Source organism: Pelodiscus sinensis, chromosome 11, assembly GCF_052426305.1.
Source record: "Pelodiscus sinensis isolate ZL-2025 chromosome 11, ASM5242630v1, whole genome shotgun sequence".
NCBI lineage: Eukaryota > Metazoa > Chordata > Testudines > Trionychidae > Pelodiscus > Pelodiscus sinensis.
Window position 1 is genome coordinate 18,284,818 of NC_143062.1, and position 14,856 is coordinate 18,299,673.

General features: G+C 62.5%; 1 protein-coding gene across 10 annotated transcripts in view; it reads left to right on the forward strand.

The window, feature by feature from the left end:
• The window catches only part of MARK2 (microtubule affinity regulating kinase 2), a 118,112-nt gene extending 104,233 nt beyond the window's left edge, over positions 1-13,879 (forward strand). For 6 of the 10 annotated variants that reach the window (XM_006125056.4, XM_075939099.2, XM_006125058.5 and 3 more), the window contains exons 8-19: positions 79-315; positions 734-853; positions 1,745-1,844; positions 2,587-2,699; positions 3,004-3,136; positions 3,876-4,051; positions 4,281-4,378; positions 5,927-6,085; positions 7,195-7,446; positions 8,561-8,587; positions 11,878-11,922; positions 12,228-13,879. In XM_006125056.4, the coding sequence (XP_006125118.1) occupies positions 79-315; positions 734-853; positions 1,745-1,844; positions 2,587-2,699; positions 3,004-3,136; positions 3,876-4,051; positions 4,281-4,378; positions 5,927-6,085; positions 7,195-7,446; positions 8,561-8,587; positions 11,878-11,922; positions 12,228-12,579 (1,812 nt within the window). In that variant the 3' untranslated portion in view covers positions 12,580-13,879. Of the gene's footprint in view, positions 1-78; positions 316-733; positions 854-1,744; positions 1,845-2,586; positions 2,700-3,003; positions 3,137-3,875; positions 4,052-4,280; positions 4,379-5,926; positions 6,086-7,194; positions 7,447-8,560; positions 8,588-11,877; positions 11,923-12,155; positions 12,175-12,227 lie in introns of those variants that run through there. The other 4 variants (XM_006125064.5, XM_089781164.1, XM_075939095.2 and 1 more) reach the window with 4 other exon arrangements.
• Positions 13,880-14,856: the final 977 nt, after the last annotated feature.

Here is a 14,856-nt window from a genome sequence, read left to right on the forward strand (position 1 = left end):
AGGCTGCCCTCTCTCCCTGCCCTGTGAGGAATGCCCAGGCAGTGGCGATACCCCTACCGTATTGCTCGTACCCTGCAGGCTGAGAATCTGCTGCTCGATGCCGACATGAACATTAAAATCGCAGACTTCGGCTTCAGCAATGAGTTCACGTTCGGGAACAAGCTGGACACGTTCTGTGGGAGCCCTCCCTATGCTGCGCCTGAGCTCTTCCAGGGCAAAAAGTACGACGGCCCCGAGGTGGATGTTTGGAGTCTGGGCGTCATCCTCTACACCCTGGTCAGTGGCTCGTTGCCCTTCGACGGGCAGAACCTCAAGGTGAGTGGGCATGGCACCCCCGCCTCTGCTACCAGAGATTCCCCTGTGGGGCACAGGGCAGGGCTCTGGCACCTGTTCTCCTGACCTGCACATGTGCTGAGCATAGCGCAGTTGGGGGTGGGAGCCAGGGAGCGGGTAGAACAGGGAGCTGGGAGTCCTGGGGTCTGGTGGTAAGGGCTGGGAGTCTTGGGGTCTGTTCTTGGTTTCCTGCCTTGTCTGATCCTGGTAAATTGTTGATGGGGGTTGGATGTGCCTCATGCCTCAGTTTCCCCATCTGCCTAATGAGGATAATTGAATCCCACATCTTCCCTTGCATTATAGAGTTGGGGTTTGTGTGAGGTCTTCAAGTATGAGCACATATGAGTCCATGCACCCACCTTCCTGACCATCTCCCCAGCTAACCCCTCTTTCCCCCCAGGAACTGCGGGAGCGGGTCTTGCGGGGCAAGTACCGGATCCCCTTCTACATGTCCACGGACTGTGAGAACCTGCTGAAGAAATTCCTCATTCTCAACCCTAGCAAAAGAGGCACTTTAGAGGTGATTGAGGGGTAGGAGGTCCTGCTAGCCCATCCCAGCCAAGTCTCCTGTGCCCCACTGGCTATTCCCATTGGGCTAGCAGGACTGTTCCCAGACCAAGCACAGGCCCAGCGGTGGCAGCCAAGGGATGGGCTCTGGCTTGGCACTGGAGCTGGGGGTGGTTGTGCACCCTTGGTGTTGTGGGGCCCCCTCTGTGGGGAGCTGTCGTGGAGAGGAAGGCAGGGCCTAGCACGCTGGTCCCAGAAGAGCGGCTCCGGCTGCCAGACCTTATCCCCACTAAGGATGTTAGGACTAATCAACTGTCTGAGGCAGCAAAGGGTGGGGGAGGGAAGAGGAGATATTTCAAAGCGGCAGCACCACATGGAGCCCAGGGTGCGGCTCTTCAGAGCAGCAGTGCCGTCTGGATTCTGGGGTCAGCTGGGGACCCCCTAGCTGTGTGTGGCATTTCCTTGCAACCTGGGATCAACTGAGGACTCCCCTGCTGATCCTGGGTTCTGCGCAGCATTTCCATGTGGAAACGCCACACAGAACCCCACTGGGGCTCTTGTACATTTCAAAGGAGGAATGCGGAAGTGCCTGTCGACTAGTCCTCTTCTCCTCCCCCTGGGCCAAGCCAGCTCAGTAGATCTACCTACCCTCCCTACTGTGGCTCAGATTCACCCATGGGCCTGTGTAGTCCAGTGTCCCTTCCTTCCCCACCCTGCAGTCAGACCCATTAGCTCCTCTGGCCTGGGATGCCTTGATGCTCCCAAGGAAGGCCCGAATCCCTCTCAGTCCCGGGCCCATTGGGTGCTGAACACTCTTGTGGGGAGGGGCTCCTTCAAAGACTGCAATGGGGCTTCCTGGGTGCCTGCTGCCCATCCCAATGCTGATTCCTCCTCTTCACTGCAGCAAATCATGAAAGACCGTTGGATGAATGTGGGGCACGAGGACGATGAGCTGAAGCCTTACATGGAGCCCCAGCCTGACTACAAGGACCCCCGACGGACAGGTACGGTGCCAGCGCTCCTGGGCATGGTGGCTGCGACCCCTGAACTGGCTGTGGAGAGGCAGACAGACCGGTGCCCAGCCTGCCTGCTGTGGGTGGCCAGGCCTGCCTCGCCCCGGCCTGCGTACACCTCCCCGTGCCACCATGGGGAGGGAGATCACTGAGGGTCCAGGGAGCTCTGCTGCAGAGGCAGTGAGGTCTCGTGACTGGGGGGGCTGAGACTCAGTTGCCTGCGTTCCATTGCCCACGCTGGGAGGGGAGCGGGACTTGAGTGTTAGAGGAGTGGGGGCCGAGAGCCAGGGTGCCTGGGTTCAGGCCCAGTCCCGGCACAGAAGCTGTTCCCCACTGAATCAAACTGCCGTGCCCATTTCCCCCATGCCCAGTGTCGTCGTCACCCCCGGTACCTGATGCTCGGGGGCAGTTGGTGCCAGCGTGTGCTTTGAGCCTGCCTTGGAGAGCACTGAGCCACTCAGTGCCGGCTGGGGGCTAGAGCAAGCCAGGCCAAACACCTGGGCCTGCACCCTGCCCAGCTGCCTATCACCTGGGCAAGCCTCCCGGATGAGGCATTCAGTGGGGACCCACATAGCCAGATCCCCCATGCTGTGCACAGTTGGACTAGGGCTGCAAGCTGTCTTGGTGCCAGGGCAGCCCTCTCCCTCCATGCCCAGCGGTGGTCCCCCCGGACCAGGCAGGGTGTGGGGCTGTGCCTGGGGGACTCCTCACCACAGCATGTTTGTTTTCACAGAGCTGATGGTCTCCATGGGGTACACGCGGGAGGAGATCCAGGAGTCGTTGGTCGGGCAGAAGTATAACGAGGTCATGGCCACTTACCTGCTGCTGGGGTACAAGAACTCAGAGGTGGGTGCTATGGGGAGGTGGGCTCCAGTAGTGCTGCCCCACCAGCCCTTCTCCTCCAGCCCTTCCTCTTGACCCCAAGGCTGGACTCCGGTAGGGAGCTGTTTTCTCATTGCCTTGTGATTCAAGGATGATCTTTCTGGGCAGCTACTGGGTTGAGCCCCTGGAACTGGCCACCTCAATGGTGACAACTTGTAGCCAATCCAGGCTTTTGGCAGGCAAGGCTGCTGCAGCACCTCCCCTGTCCAGCTCCCTGCTGGTTCCCTGGAGCTCTCTGGAAACCCTGGCCTGTCTCCTCTTTCTCCAGCTGGACAATGACAACATCACGCTGAAGCCCAGGCCCCAGGCTGAGCTGGCCAATAGCAGCGCCCCCTCCCCCTCGCACAAGGTACAGCGCAGCGTCTCAGCCAACCCCAAGCAGCGGCGCTTCAGCGACCAGGGTGAGTGCCCCTGGACAGTGCCTCTCTGGCCACCCTGGAGCTGAGTAGAGCCGGGACAAACAGCAAAGCTGATGGCTGCTTCGCTCAAGGCGATGTTTCAGTTGGTTACAGCAAAGGAGGCTGGGAATCAGGTGACCTGGGTTCTTTCCCAGCTCTGCTGTGAACTCACATTGTGAGCCAGGGCAGCTGGCTGAACATTGCAGAGGGTGCTGTGAGCTCTGCTAGTGGGAAGGGCTAGAGAAGGGGGCCCTGCTCTCAGCCTTGGCTGGCAGTGGGTTTCCCCTCTGGGGTACCACTCCCCCGGGGTCTGCAGTCTCCCCAGCCTCCTCCCCCACGCCTAGATCCTAGGGCTGTGTGACAGTACAGCCCTCTTTCAGCGGGGGCTGGAGTCCATCAGCAAACAGGAACGCCAGGCTGCTCCAGTCTCCTGGCATGGGGGTGTCCCGGGCAGCTAACCCAGCACATGTGCTGATGGGGGAGAGCCAGAGCCAAGTGGCGCTTGTGGTCTCCAGCCTAGTGGGGCGAGTGGTTCCCGGCCAGGCACTGGAGCAGAGCTTACAGCCCCTGTCTGCTGGGTGATGGGGGCAGTACTGAGGTGGGCTGGTTCCTGGCCAGCCTGGGTAGTAGTGAGGAAATAGGGGACTCGTGGCTTCTGGCTGGCCGGATGGCAGCAGCTCGGGGTGGAGGTTGGGCTGGTTCTGCCCATGCTCAGCCTGCAGGCCGGTCGCTGTCATTGCAGTCCCTGCCATCCCCACCTCCACTTCATACTCTAAGAAGACCCAGAGCAACAACGCGGAGAACAAGCGCCCCGAGGAGGAGCGCGAGGCTGGGCGCAAGGCCAGCAGCACCGTCAAAGTGCCTGCCAGCCCACTGACCGGGCTCGAGAGGAAGAAGAGCACGCCCACCCCATCCACGGTCAGGGCTCCTGGGTGGTGGGCCTGGCTCTGGGGCGGGAGAGGGGCCTAGTGGGTGAGAGCCGGGTGGCGGGGAGCCAGGCTGCTTGGTTCTGTTCCTGACTCGATTGGAGACTTGCTCTGTGGAGCTGAGTCACTTCACCTCTGCCTTGGGGTGGGCCTGGAACGAGTGAAGGGGCAGCAGGTGCCACGCCCCCCCGTTCACTCTGTCTGTCCCCCCCCCCCAACAGAACAGCGTCCTCTCCACCAGCACCAACCGGAGCCGGAATTCCCCCATGCTGGAGCGGGCCAGCCTGGGCCAGAACTCCATACAGAATGGCAAGGACAGGTAGGGAATCCTGGGCACTCCTGGGGGCCACCCCACCCCTGGGAGCCCTGTAATGTCACATGGGAGTCTGTGCTCCCACCTGTGCCACACTGGGGCTTGGCACTACCGCGGTCTTCTCTCGGAGTTGCCCCACTTCCAGGAGCGCACTGCATCCCAGGCTGAGGAGTGGAGATAGCTTCCTTCCTGGGCAGCAGGGGCCCTGGTATGGGTCCTCCCCTTCCAGTGCCCTCGGGAGCTGACTTGCTGCTCCCTGGGGCCAGCTGCTTGCTCATGTTGTGAGCTGGGCAGAGGTAGTAGCTAGGGAGGACAGGTAAGCCATGGGGCCGTGCCAGGCCCACACCCCAAGTTCTGGTGCTCACCGTGTGTCTTCTGCGCCTTCAACTGGAGAAGTCCCACCCCAGCACCCTGCCCACTCCCACAGCAGTTGGGCCCTGCACCTGGGTCCCTCCTCCCATCCTTGCGCCTAGCTTCCCTCTCCCCCCTCATGCCTGCTGGCTCGACTCTGTGCGTCCCACTCTACCCTCCGCCCCACAGTGCCCAGGGACTGGGTCCTGCGATCCCGCGTTACCCCTTCCCGCCCAATGCCAGGTGACTGGGCTCTACCCATCCTGCTCTGTCCCCTTCCCTACCCCCAGTGACTGGGCTCTGGGTGCCCCGCTGCTTCTAGACCACACTGAGCTCAGACTGAGGAGCAGCACAAGGTTCCCATTCTGGAGCAGGACCCCCCCCATCCCTTCCCATTGCTGCTGCTCCATCTCCACTCCCTTTCATTGTGCATTCAGCATCCTCCACTGCTGCAGGGCCCCAGTTGGGGGAGGGGCTCTATGCCCACCTCTGCCCATCTCACCTTCATCAGCACCCGCCCCTTGCCCATTCTGCACCTGAGTGTGTGTCCTCCCTCCCCATATACACATATACTGGGCTGTATATTGTATATCTTGCTCCCTGACCTGTCTCTGCCAGCATGGGGCTGTATCTCTCAGGCAGCACAGGGAGGGGGGTGCAGCTTTCCCTTCCTGAGAGGGGTTAGGGCTTCCTGAAAAGTAGTGGGATTCCAAATAGGGGTGCTCCCACCCCCAATCTCTAGGGGTGGTGGAGGAAGGCAGAGCAGGGCTAGAGGACTGAGCAATTGAGGCCTTTCTCTTCAAAAGGGGTATGGGCTCCAGTCCTGCCCCGGGGCAGGGAATGGGATCTGGTGCCTTTCCCCTTTCGGGGGCGCTGGCTCCACTCGAGCCATAGGGAGGGGCTTTCCTTTTCGGGTGCACACAGCAAGAGTCATTCCCAGATGGCAGAGCCAGTTCAGTTTGGCGCTCAGACTGGTGGCTAGTAGGCAGAAGGCAGCTGATGCTGATTGGCCCCACTGCAGTGCTAGAACTGGGTCCCAAAGAGCAACCCAGCCCCCCCTCATGCGCCAGCATTGTGGGGAGGGTGGGTGGGAGAGCACTATAGCCCCTGAGAGCAGGTGCACCTCTGGATACAGCCTCACATCCCCCTCCCTCCCTTCCCGTCCCTTTAAATCTGTGCTTCTCCCCTGCTTTTGTTTCCTAGTTTAACCACTCCGGGGTCCAGGGCTTCCACGGCTTCCGCTTCCGCCGCCGTGGGCTCCGCGCGCCCACGCCAGCACCAGAAATCCATGTCTGCCTCCGTGCACCCCAACAAGCCCATGCTGCCCCCCACTGAAAATAACTGTGAGGCCCAGAGACCCAGGCAAGTAGGCAGGCAGGGTGTCCCTAGTGTCTGCTCCCCACCACTTCCTGTGCACCCACCCCAAGTGAGCAGGCTGGCCCAACAGAGGGGGAAACCCCCATCTTTGTCCATGGTGGGTGGCACCAGGTGAGCAAGGGCAGCTGATCCCTCAGCCAGTGCTGCCCAGAGACCTGCCCAGTCACTCAGGGAGGAAATGGCTAATCCCACATTCCCTAGGCCAGAGCTGACAAGCCTGTGCAGGTCTGGAGTTTAACATTCCCTTCCCATAGACCCTGCTAGCCACTCCCTACGGCCCCCCCACACTAGCTGTGTGCCCCAGCTGATCTGTGGGCTCAAGCCACAAGGGGAGCCTTTAGGGTCAGCTGCTGGAGATAACTAGATGCACAGCACAAGGTTGTCAGGTGACGGTCCCCTGAGGCTTTATGCAGCAAGTGCTGGAGGCCCTGGGACCACTGGCCGCCTCGATACCTCCCCTCCTGCATGTGAGAGTGCCCAACCCCCGGGCACAAAGGCGCTGCGCAGCGGGGGGCGGGGGCGGCGGCGGGTTTGTGCCTTGTGGTCAGGATCCTGGACTGACATGGCTTTCAGAGCTGCCTGTGTTTGCTGCACTTAATGACACTAAGGTATGTCCACGCTGCAGTGAAACACCCGCATTTGGCCCGTGCCAGCTGGCTCGGGCTGTGGGGCTGTAGAACTGCAGTGTGGACTCCCAGGCTCAGATTCCAGAGCCCTGTGAGCGTGAACCAGCTGGCACAGGCCAGCCACAGGGGAGGAGGGAGTCCAGGGAATGGGTCATTCCCTGCCATGGAGCCCCAGCTCTGATCTGGCCCTGGGTTGGGGGAACTGGCTTGCTTAGGTGGATGGGGAATGAGGTACAGGCCCATTCCTCTTCAGGGGGCACCAGCTCAAATCTGGCTCCAGGTTGCCCCACCAGCAGTGTCTTGGATCCATCTGGTCCTCAGGGAGCAGATGCCCAGTGTCTGGATTGGCAGCAGATGGCACCTGTGTCAGGAAGTGAGTGGATGCTGACAGTCCATGCCCCCTAGAGGCTGGGGGGAGGGCATGTCTCCCAGCACTGCCCCCTGACTGGATCTCTACCCCCACCATAGCACTGCACCCCAGAGGGTCCCGGTGGCTTCACCCTCTGCCCACAACATCAGCAGTGCCATCGCAGAACGTACCAACTTCCCACGGGGTGTCTCCAGCCGCAGCACGTTCCACGCCGGGCAGCTCCGGCAGGTCCGGGACCAGCAGAACCTCCCCTACAACATGCCGCCTGCTTCACCCTCTGGGAACAGCCAGGGGCGCCGGGGCGCCTCCGGCAGCATCTTCAGCAAGTTCACCTCCAAGTTTGTGCGCAGGTGAGCCTGGGGGGGGTGTCTGTGTGTGTGGGGGGGGGGGGTATTGCTTCTGGTAGTTTGCCTGCTTCTAGAATCCCTACGTCCCCAGGCCAGGGAGCAGCACAGAGCCCCCTGTGTGTCTCTGGCAAAGGCACCTCAAAGCAAGCTGTGTATTGTGCTGTGCCAGGCACAAGGGTTGGCAACCCCGGGGCTCCCAGCTGGCTCACTGCCCCTCTGTGCTATCGTCTGCGGCTGTCTGTGTTGTGCAATCCTGATCTGGCTTAGCCTGTCCTCAGCATGGGTTGTAAAGTCCTGTATTGCAGAACCACCGTGTGCCCATGGCAGGGGCAATGCAGAGCTGTGTTTGGGAATGGGGGTCTGGGATGATGAGGGCTGCTGCTTGGGTTCTGGGGCACGGGCAGAGCTGTGGGGCCTTGTGAAATGCTTGCAGTCGGTATGGTCTCATGGGTTAGAGCAGAGGGAGGAGGCTGGGGGCCAGGACGCTGGTTCTGTTCCCAGCTCAGAAAGGGAAGGGTGCTGTCTAGGTGGATAGTTGGGCGGAGGGGGAGACTGGGAGCCAGGACTCTCGGGTTCTATTCCCAGCTCTGCGTCCAGTGACACTGAGGGACTCTGCTGCTATGTCCGAGTGGCCGATTTCCCCCAGTAAAATGGGGCTGATTTCAGGGGGCAGTTTGGGCAAGTGCTCTGAGCTTTACAACCGGGCAGGCCTGTCCTCAGGCCAAGCCTCTGCCCTGATTCCTCCTGGGGAACCCCATTCACTGGCTGCTTCCAGGAGCCTGGGCGAGGCATCAGGAATCCCCAGAACCAACACTCCCCGTCCTTCCTCATAGGCACTAAGCCACACTCCACCCAGCACTGGCTGCTTGCTTCTGTTCCCAGGTGGAGGTGGGGAAGAGCCATTGGATTGGGGGGGCAGAGCACCTGGGTTCTAGTCCCAGCTCTGGAGGGTTGGGGCTGAGAGCCTGGTGCCATGGGTAGATGTGTAGGGGTGGAGCTGCCCTGCCCCTGTGGCATGGCACCTTCACATCCCCACAGCTCTCCCCTCCCTGGGGCCTGGGTCTCACAGCGACATACCCAACGTTCTCCCTTCTCTTCTCTGTTTGTGTCTTTGTAGAAATGTGTCTTTCAGGTTTGCCAGAAGGTAGGCGTCTCTTCGGATTGTCCTGTCCCTCCTGTACTAATCCCCTCCCACCCGGCAGCAGCTTAAAGGGACAGTGGCCTTACTGGCTCTCTGCCTGGCATCACCCCCCTCGAGCCAAGTGAGCTGGCTAGAATCCCCTCTCCTGAGGGCAGTCGGCTCAGGAGGCGGCACCACTTTGGGCATGTGGCCCTGCACCTGACTTTGAATCTTCCAATCCCCTGCATCCGTGGGGCTGGGGGAAGGGTCTCTGCCATCCCAGCCATAGCCTAGCACAGGTGGCAGGGTGGCATGGCACGGCACAGGGCCTGAGAGTGCACTGTCCCTTTAAGGGGGCCCTGCCTCTCCCTGGTGAGCAGTGCTGGGGCTCTGATCTCTAGCTGGGCCTGCCCCCAGACTAACCCTCTCCCCGTGCATGTGGCACTAGGAGTGGGGCTTTGTGGGTGCTCGCCATGGCTGCTAACCCGCTGGGGATCTGCTCTGGGGGCTGCTCTGATGGATGCTTGGCTGCTCTTGGAGCCTCAGATCCTCCCCAGTGCTCCAGTCTCAGGTCTGCAGGGTTGGCAGTGGCAGGGTCCCCCCGTACAGTGGCTGGCAGACACGGCCGGACCCTTCCCCAGCCTGGCCTCCCGCCTGTGGCCTTGGCTGTCAGCACTCGTCACTTGTCAGGAGAGCAAGGAGTGGGGCCCCCACCCTGGCACTGCTAAGAAATGAGTCCCCAAGGTCCCCTCCCACACACACACACACACGTTCAAGGGGCCTCAAAGTGGTCGCTCGTCCTAGCAGGTGGAGCAGTGGCTGTGCTTGCTTCCATGAGAAAATAGAAGAGAATAGGTCTCCCTGTTCCCCGGAGGGCAGCATCAGGCTGGTGGGCAGAGCAGAGGGGGCTGGAAGTGAGGACTCCTGGCAGGGTTGAAATAGCAAGGGGCTGTGGGTCAGGATTGGGGGCAGGGCTGGAGCAGTGGGGAGGCTGAGTTGGGTGGAAGAGTGCAAGCAGGGCTGGGACAGTGGGGGTGTCGGGACGGAGGGGCACAGGCAGGCGTTGGCAGTGGAGGGGTTGGGAAGGAGGGGCACAGGCAGGCTGGAAAGCAGGGGAGATGGGATAGGACAAAGGGGTGAAAGCAGGCCACAGCGGCAGAGGGATGAGACAGAAGGGCATAGGCAGGCTCGGGTGCAGGGGGGGACAGGGAGTGGCACAGGTAGCCCTAGGTGGCAGGGGGATGGAACAGGATGGAACGGGGGCACGGGCAGGCCTGGGCGGTGGGGGGATGGAACCGGGGCACAAGCCGGCCTGGGCGGTGGGGGGATGGAACCGGGGCACGGGCAGGCCTGGGCGGTGGGGGGATGGAACCGGGGCACAAGCCGGCCTGGGCGGTGGGGGGATGGAACCGGGGCACGGGCAGGCCTGGGCGGTGGGGGGATGGAACCGGGGCACGGGCAGGCCTGGGCGGTGGGGGGATGGAACCGGGGCACGGGCAGGCCTGGGCGGTGGGGGGATGGAACCGGGGCAGGGGCAGGCCTGGGCGGTGGGGGGATGGAACCGGGGCAGGGGCAGGCCTGGGCGGTGGGGGGATGGAACCGGGGCAGGGGCAGGCCTGGGCGGTGGGGGGATGGAACCGGGGCAGGGGCAGGCCTGGGCCGTGGGGGGATGGAACCGGGGCAGGGGCAGGCCTGGGCGGTGGGGGGATGGAACCGGGGCAGGGGCAGGCCTGGGCGGTGGGGGGATGGGACGGGCAGAGCCTTGGAGCGTAGCTGCTCTTGGCCCTGGGAGTGTGTGGGAGGAGGTGGCTGCGCCGTGCTGCATGGCTCCCTGCATGGCTGTGCACCCGTAACTGCCCCAGCAAAGGGAGCCAGCTGGGCAGCACAGGCTGTGCTGAGCGGCTGGACCTTATGGGCTGCGCAGGGCGCGGGTGGGAGGGTTGGGACTTGCCCAGGGTTTACGTTGTGTTTGCCTCTGTCCTCACTTCTGTGCCATTTCCTCACTAGCCATCAGAGCTGGGGTCAGGGCCTGGCGCAGTTTGTGCTCCAGGTTGGACTGCGTCCTTGGGGATCCTCCCACGAGGAGCTGGGCAGCAGGGCTCCAGCAGGAGAGGGCTGATGCAGGGGTTAGGTGGCTGCTCTGGCCCTGCAGGGGCACCCGTCCCTTGGCCCTGAGTGCCAGGCGCTGGGCTGTGATGTCCTCATGAGTGGGCGTGAGGCTGCGTGGGCTGGGGGCCCCCAAGGGAAGCGAGGGCTGGCGGGTGGGGCAGCGGTTAATCGCAGAGCAGCAGTGGTGCCCCTAGTGGGGGGTGCAGGGCTGGGCTGGGGCTGCCTTATCTGAGCTGGGGCTTGATGTAGGTCAGGGCTCCGGGGTGCAGCTTCCTGCATTTTGGGGGGAGTTGGATGGCAGATGGGGGGTCCCTGGAGCCTGCCCTTTCCTCTGCTACTGGGCGGTTGTGCCCTTGGCCCAGGGGCTGTGCAGCAGAGGGGCTCAGGACAGGGATCAGCAGCAGCATGTGACGGGCACCCCGAGAGGCCATGGAGAAGAGCCTCTATTAGCGCTCCTCCAAGCAGATCTGGGGAGACAGAGGATGGGGGGTTGGAGGTGTCTGGCTCTGAGCCACTTCTGCTCGTCATAGTGGGGGGGGGGGGTGCCAAGCCTGCTCCTGCTCCTGCCCCCACCCCCAGATTGCTTCTGAATGGACCCTGGCTCTGGGGGTGAGCGGCTCTAATGGGCTATCGTGGCTGGTGGCAGGACTCCTCCTGGGCTCAGGTCCAGAACTCACTGGGCAGGGCTGTGGGAAGATCCCTGGTCCATCCAACTGGCCCGATCCCTGCAGTGCAGGGGTGAGCGCTGCCTGGTGGTTTCCTGGTCTCATGCCAGGTGGCAGCTGGGTGATGCCCCTTCTGCCCTGCAGCGCACTCACCCCCAGCATGGCCGTAGCTCCTTTCCTCCCTGGGGGGAGAGGAGGCAGTGGGCATGCGGCGTTCTCCCTGGTGTGGCTCACAGCAGCCGAGTGCCTCCTGCTCCGGCCTCCCTTGCCTTTGGGAGCTCCTGTGTGCCCTGGTGTGGGGCGCCCTCCCGGTGCAGCAGGACCCCCGCAAGCCCTTCTCCACGGAACCCTTCCCAGCATGCACTGCTCCTCCTTGCCAAGCGCGAGGCTGCTGGAACAGGGCCTGCAGGGAGCTGTTGTGTGCCAGTGCTCCGGCTGACACTGCTCCCTTGCAATTGAGGGATGCCCCCAGGATGGGGCCATCAGCGTTCTCGCTCCCCAGACTCCTCCAAACTAAACTCTCCCGCTCTGTTTTTTGAGGAACCCGCATGAGCCAGAGAGCAAAGACCGAGTGGAGACCCTCAGGTGAGAACAGAGCCGCCTCCCTGCTCCCTAGGGCCCCCCAGCCATGGGATCAGGGGGGTGCAGCTCAGCTTTACTTTGCCTGTCTGGCTCTGTGGGGGGACCCTGGCTTGGGGCTCCCTCTTTTCTAGGGTCCCGGCTGGCTGGGGGCTCCCTTGGGACCCTTGGCTGGAGTGCACCCTCTCTCAGCCCTTACTCCGTCTATCTGTCTGTAACGCTGCCTCTGTCTCCTCCAGCTGACAGGTTGGGTGCTGGGCAGCCCGGGGGTGGGGCACCCCCGCTGCACTGATGCTGTCTCCCCCTTGCAGGCCTCATATGGTGGGTGGGGACAAGGAGCGGGACGAGAACCGGGAGGCCAAGCCTCGCTCGCTGCGCTTCACCTGGAGCATGAAGACGACGAGCTCCATGGAGCCCAACGAGATGATGAAGGAGATCCGCAAGGTGCTGGACGCCAACAGCTGCCAGTGCGAGCTGCAGGAGAAGTACATGCTGCTGTGCATGCACGGGGCACCCGGGCACGACTCCTTTGTGCAGTGGGAGATGGAGGTGTGCAAGCTGCCGCGGCTGTCGCTCAACGGCGTGCGCTTCAAACGGATAACGGGCACCTCCATGGCCTTCAAGAACATTGCCTCCAAGGTGGCCAACGAGCTCAAGCTTTAACGAGCCCCTGCTGCGCTGCGCCCCTGAGCCCTGGGCCGGGACACGGGGACCCTGAGCAGCAGGGTCTCTCCACAGCGGTGTGCCGGGGGCAGAGCCGGAGACCCTCCCCTCAGGCTGCGTGCTGGGGAAGGGCACTGGAGAGGCTCCTTGCCCACCTTGCAAAGACCCAGAGCCGTGCACCAGGACGGGGGTGCAGAATCCTGCCGCCTCTGCTCCACTGCTGCGCCGAGACACCGCTGGCCGCGCACCGGGGCGGGGGCAAGCTGCTCCCCATGCAGTCGTGCGCCGCCCGCACACTCCTCCCCCGCAGGACTGTAATTAATTGGAGAAATGTTTATTTTTTGATACCCCGGTGGGGGCAGCAGCAAAGACAGTGGCGGGGGGAGGGCTGGGGGACAGCATTTCCCCCCTTGCCGCTAGCATGCGGGCTCCCAGCAAATCGTGGTACTGCCCTTCAGGCGCCCGCCATGCTGGCCTGGAGCTCTTACCAAAAAGAGAAGTGGTTCAAAAGCCAGAGAAGTCTGGCCCCCTTTCCCACAATGCCTTTCACCCGTCGCCTCACCCCTCTTCCCACAATGCCTTTCACCCAGCCCCCTGCAGGCACCGATTTGCCCTTTTCCCCCGGGGGCAGGCTACTTGGGGCTGGGCCTGCTGTGCTGGGGGCAGCCCCCACAGGGTGGGGCAGCAGCAGGGAGCTGGGAACGCCGGGCCCCACCTTTCTGCGGGTGCCCCCTATTGGGCATTAATATGGGGGCAGGGCTGTTCGCAGCTTCTCCCCTGGCCAGCTGTAGCATGCACGCTCCCAGGCTGAGCCCCTGCCCTGGGTGGGGGGGGATCAGGCCCCACCGCCCCTCCCCAGCTCTGCTCCCGCTGGGGGAATGGGGAGGGGTGCTGCGGCTGGGCTGTGAGCTCCCCCTCCTCTGGCCTGGAGCACTTGGCTGACAGGCTCCCTCCCCCTTGGTCTGACCGTAGCGACCCCCCAGCCTTTGAATGGGCGCCCAGCTGGTCCGTGCTAGAGACCTAACGGGGCGGTCTGAGCTCAGGGCCTGGCTGTGGTTGGGGGGCTCTTGGCTGCAACCTCCCCTCCCCCCACTGCCTGTCCCTTACTTGGATGGAGGATGCAGATAGATGCATTCCCACTGGCCCGTGTGCTTCTCCACTGGGGGTGATAAATACTGTCTCCCCCGGGCCAGGACGGGCGGGGGTGTCAGGCTGGAGGGTCTGAGGCCTTTTCCCCAGAGGGGCTCTGCGGTGAGCTGAGCCTGTCACAGGCACAATAAAAGAATGTTTTTAACCTGCACTGCAGCTTTGGTGTTCTTGCCCCTGGGCGCCAGGACTGACTCCCCCCCATCCCTGCACCAGGCTGCCCTTGCCTCGCATTGGGTACAGCTGGACCCACGGGGGCGGCTGCTGGGTATCAGGGAGCCCTGAGCGCTCAGTTAGGGCCCTTCTCTCAACCAGCTCTTCCCCCCCTTCCACTGTAGCTGGCTGCATCCTGTGGTCCCCTTGGGCAGGACAGGGTCTCCCTGGGACTGGCTGAGGGCGGTGGGTGGACCCCCCTGCTCTGTTCCCAGCAGCAGTGTGGGCTGTGGGTGTATCTTGAGCAGTGGAAGGGGCCTAGTGGGGAGGGGCAGGACTCCTGTATCTAGTGAGTCAATGTCCAGTGTGACGCTAGTGACACCTTCCCCCCATGCTGTGAGCTTGGCTCTGGCTCCCCTCTGCCCCAGCAGGGGCACAGGATGCCTTGCCCACAAAACTGAGGTGGTTTTGGGGGATTCCCTGCAGACAGTCCCCAGTGAAACTTGAGTCCCCTTCCTATGTCTGTCCTGGCTGAGCCCAGAACTGCCCCCTCTGCCCCGGTTTCTGGGTATGCATTGGCTGGGGGAAGGTCACTGCCTTGGCGCATTGGGGGCACAGGTACTTGAAGAATAGGCAGGGGGAAAGCACCAGTTGTGTGATGCTAGGGGAGAGGGTCTAACATCCCCTCCAATCAGGGCTGGCCCTGGCTTAGCAGAGACCCCTGGCTTTATATTACCCAGCCCCCAACATGGGCTACAGGATTCCTCATTCTTTCCCCCCACTGGTTGCATTCACACACACACCCTCCCGCCGCTTCATCCATCAAAGCATATTTGTGATGCTAAAAAATGTACTCCTTGCCCCTAGGGCTGCTCCTGCCCTCGCCCCCACCCCCAGCCTGTATATATCTGTACTGATACCTCAGTTGTGTGAGTGGTTTTTTTTTGTTTGTTTTATTCTGATCAGAAAATGCCTTTT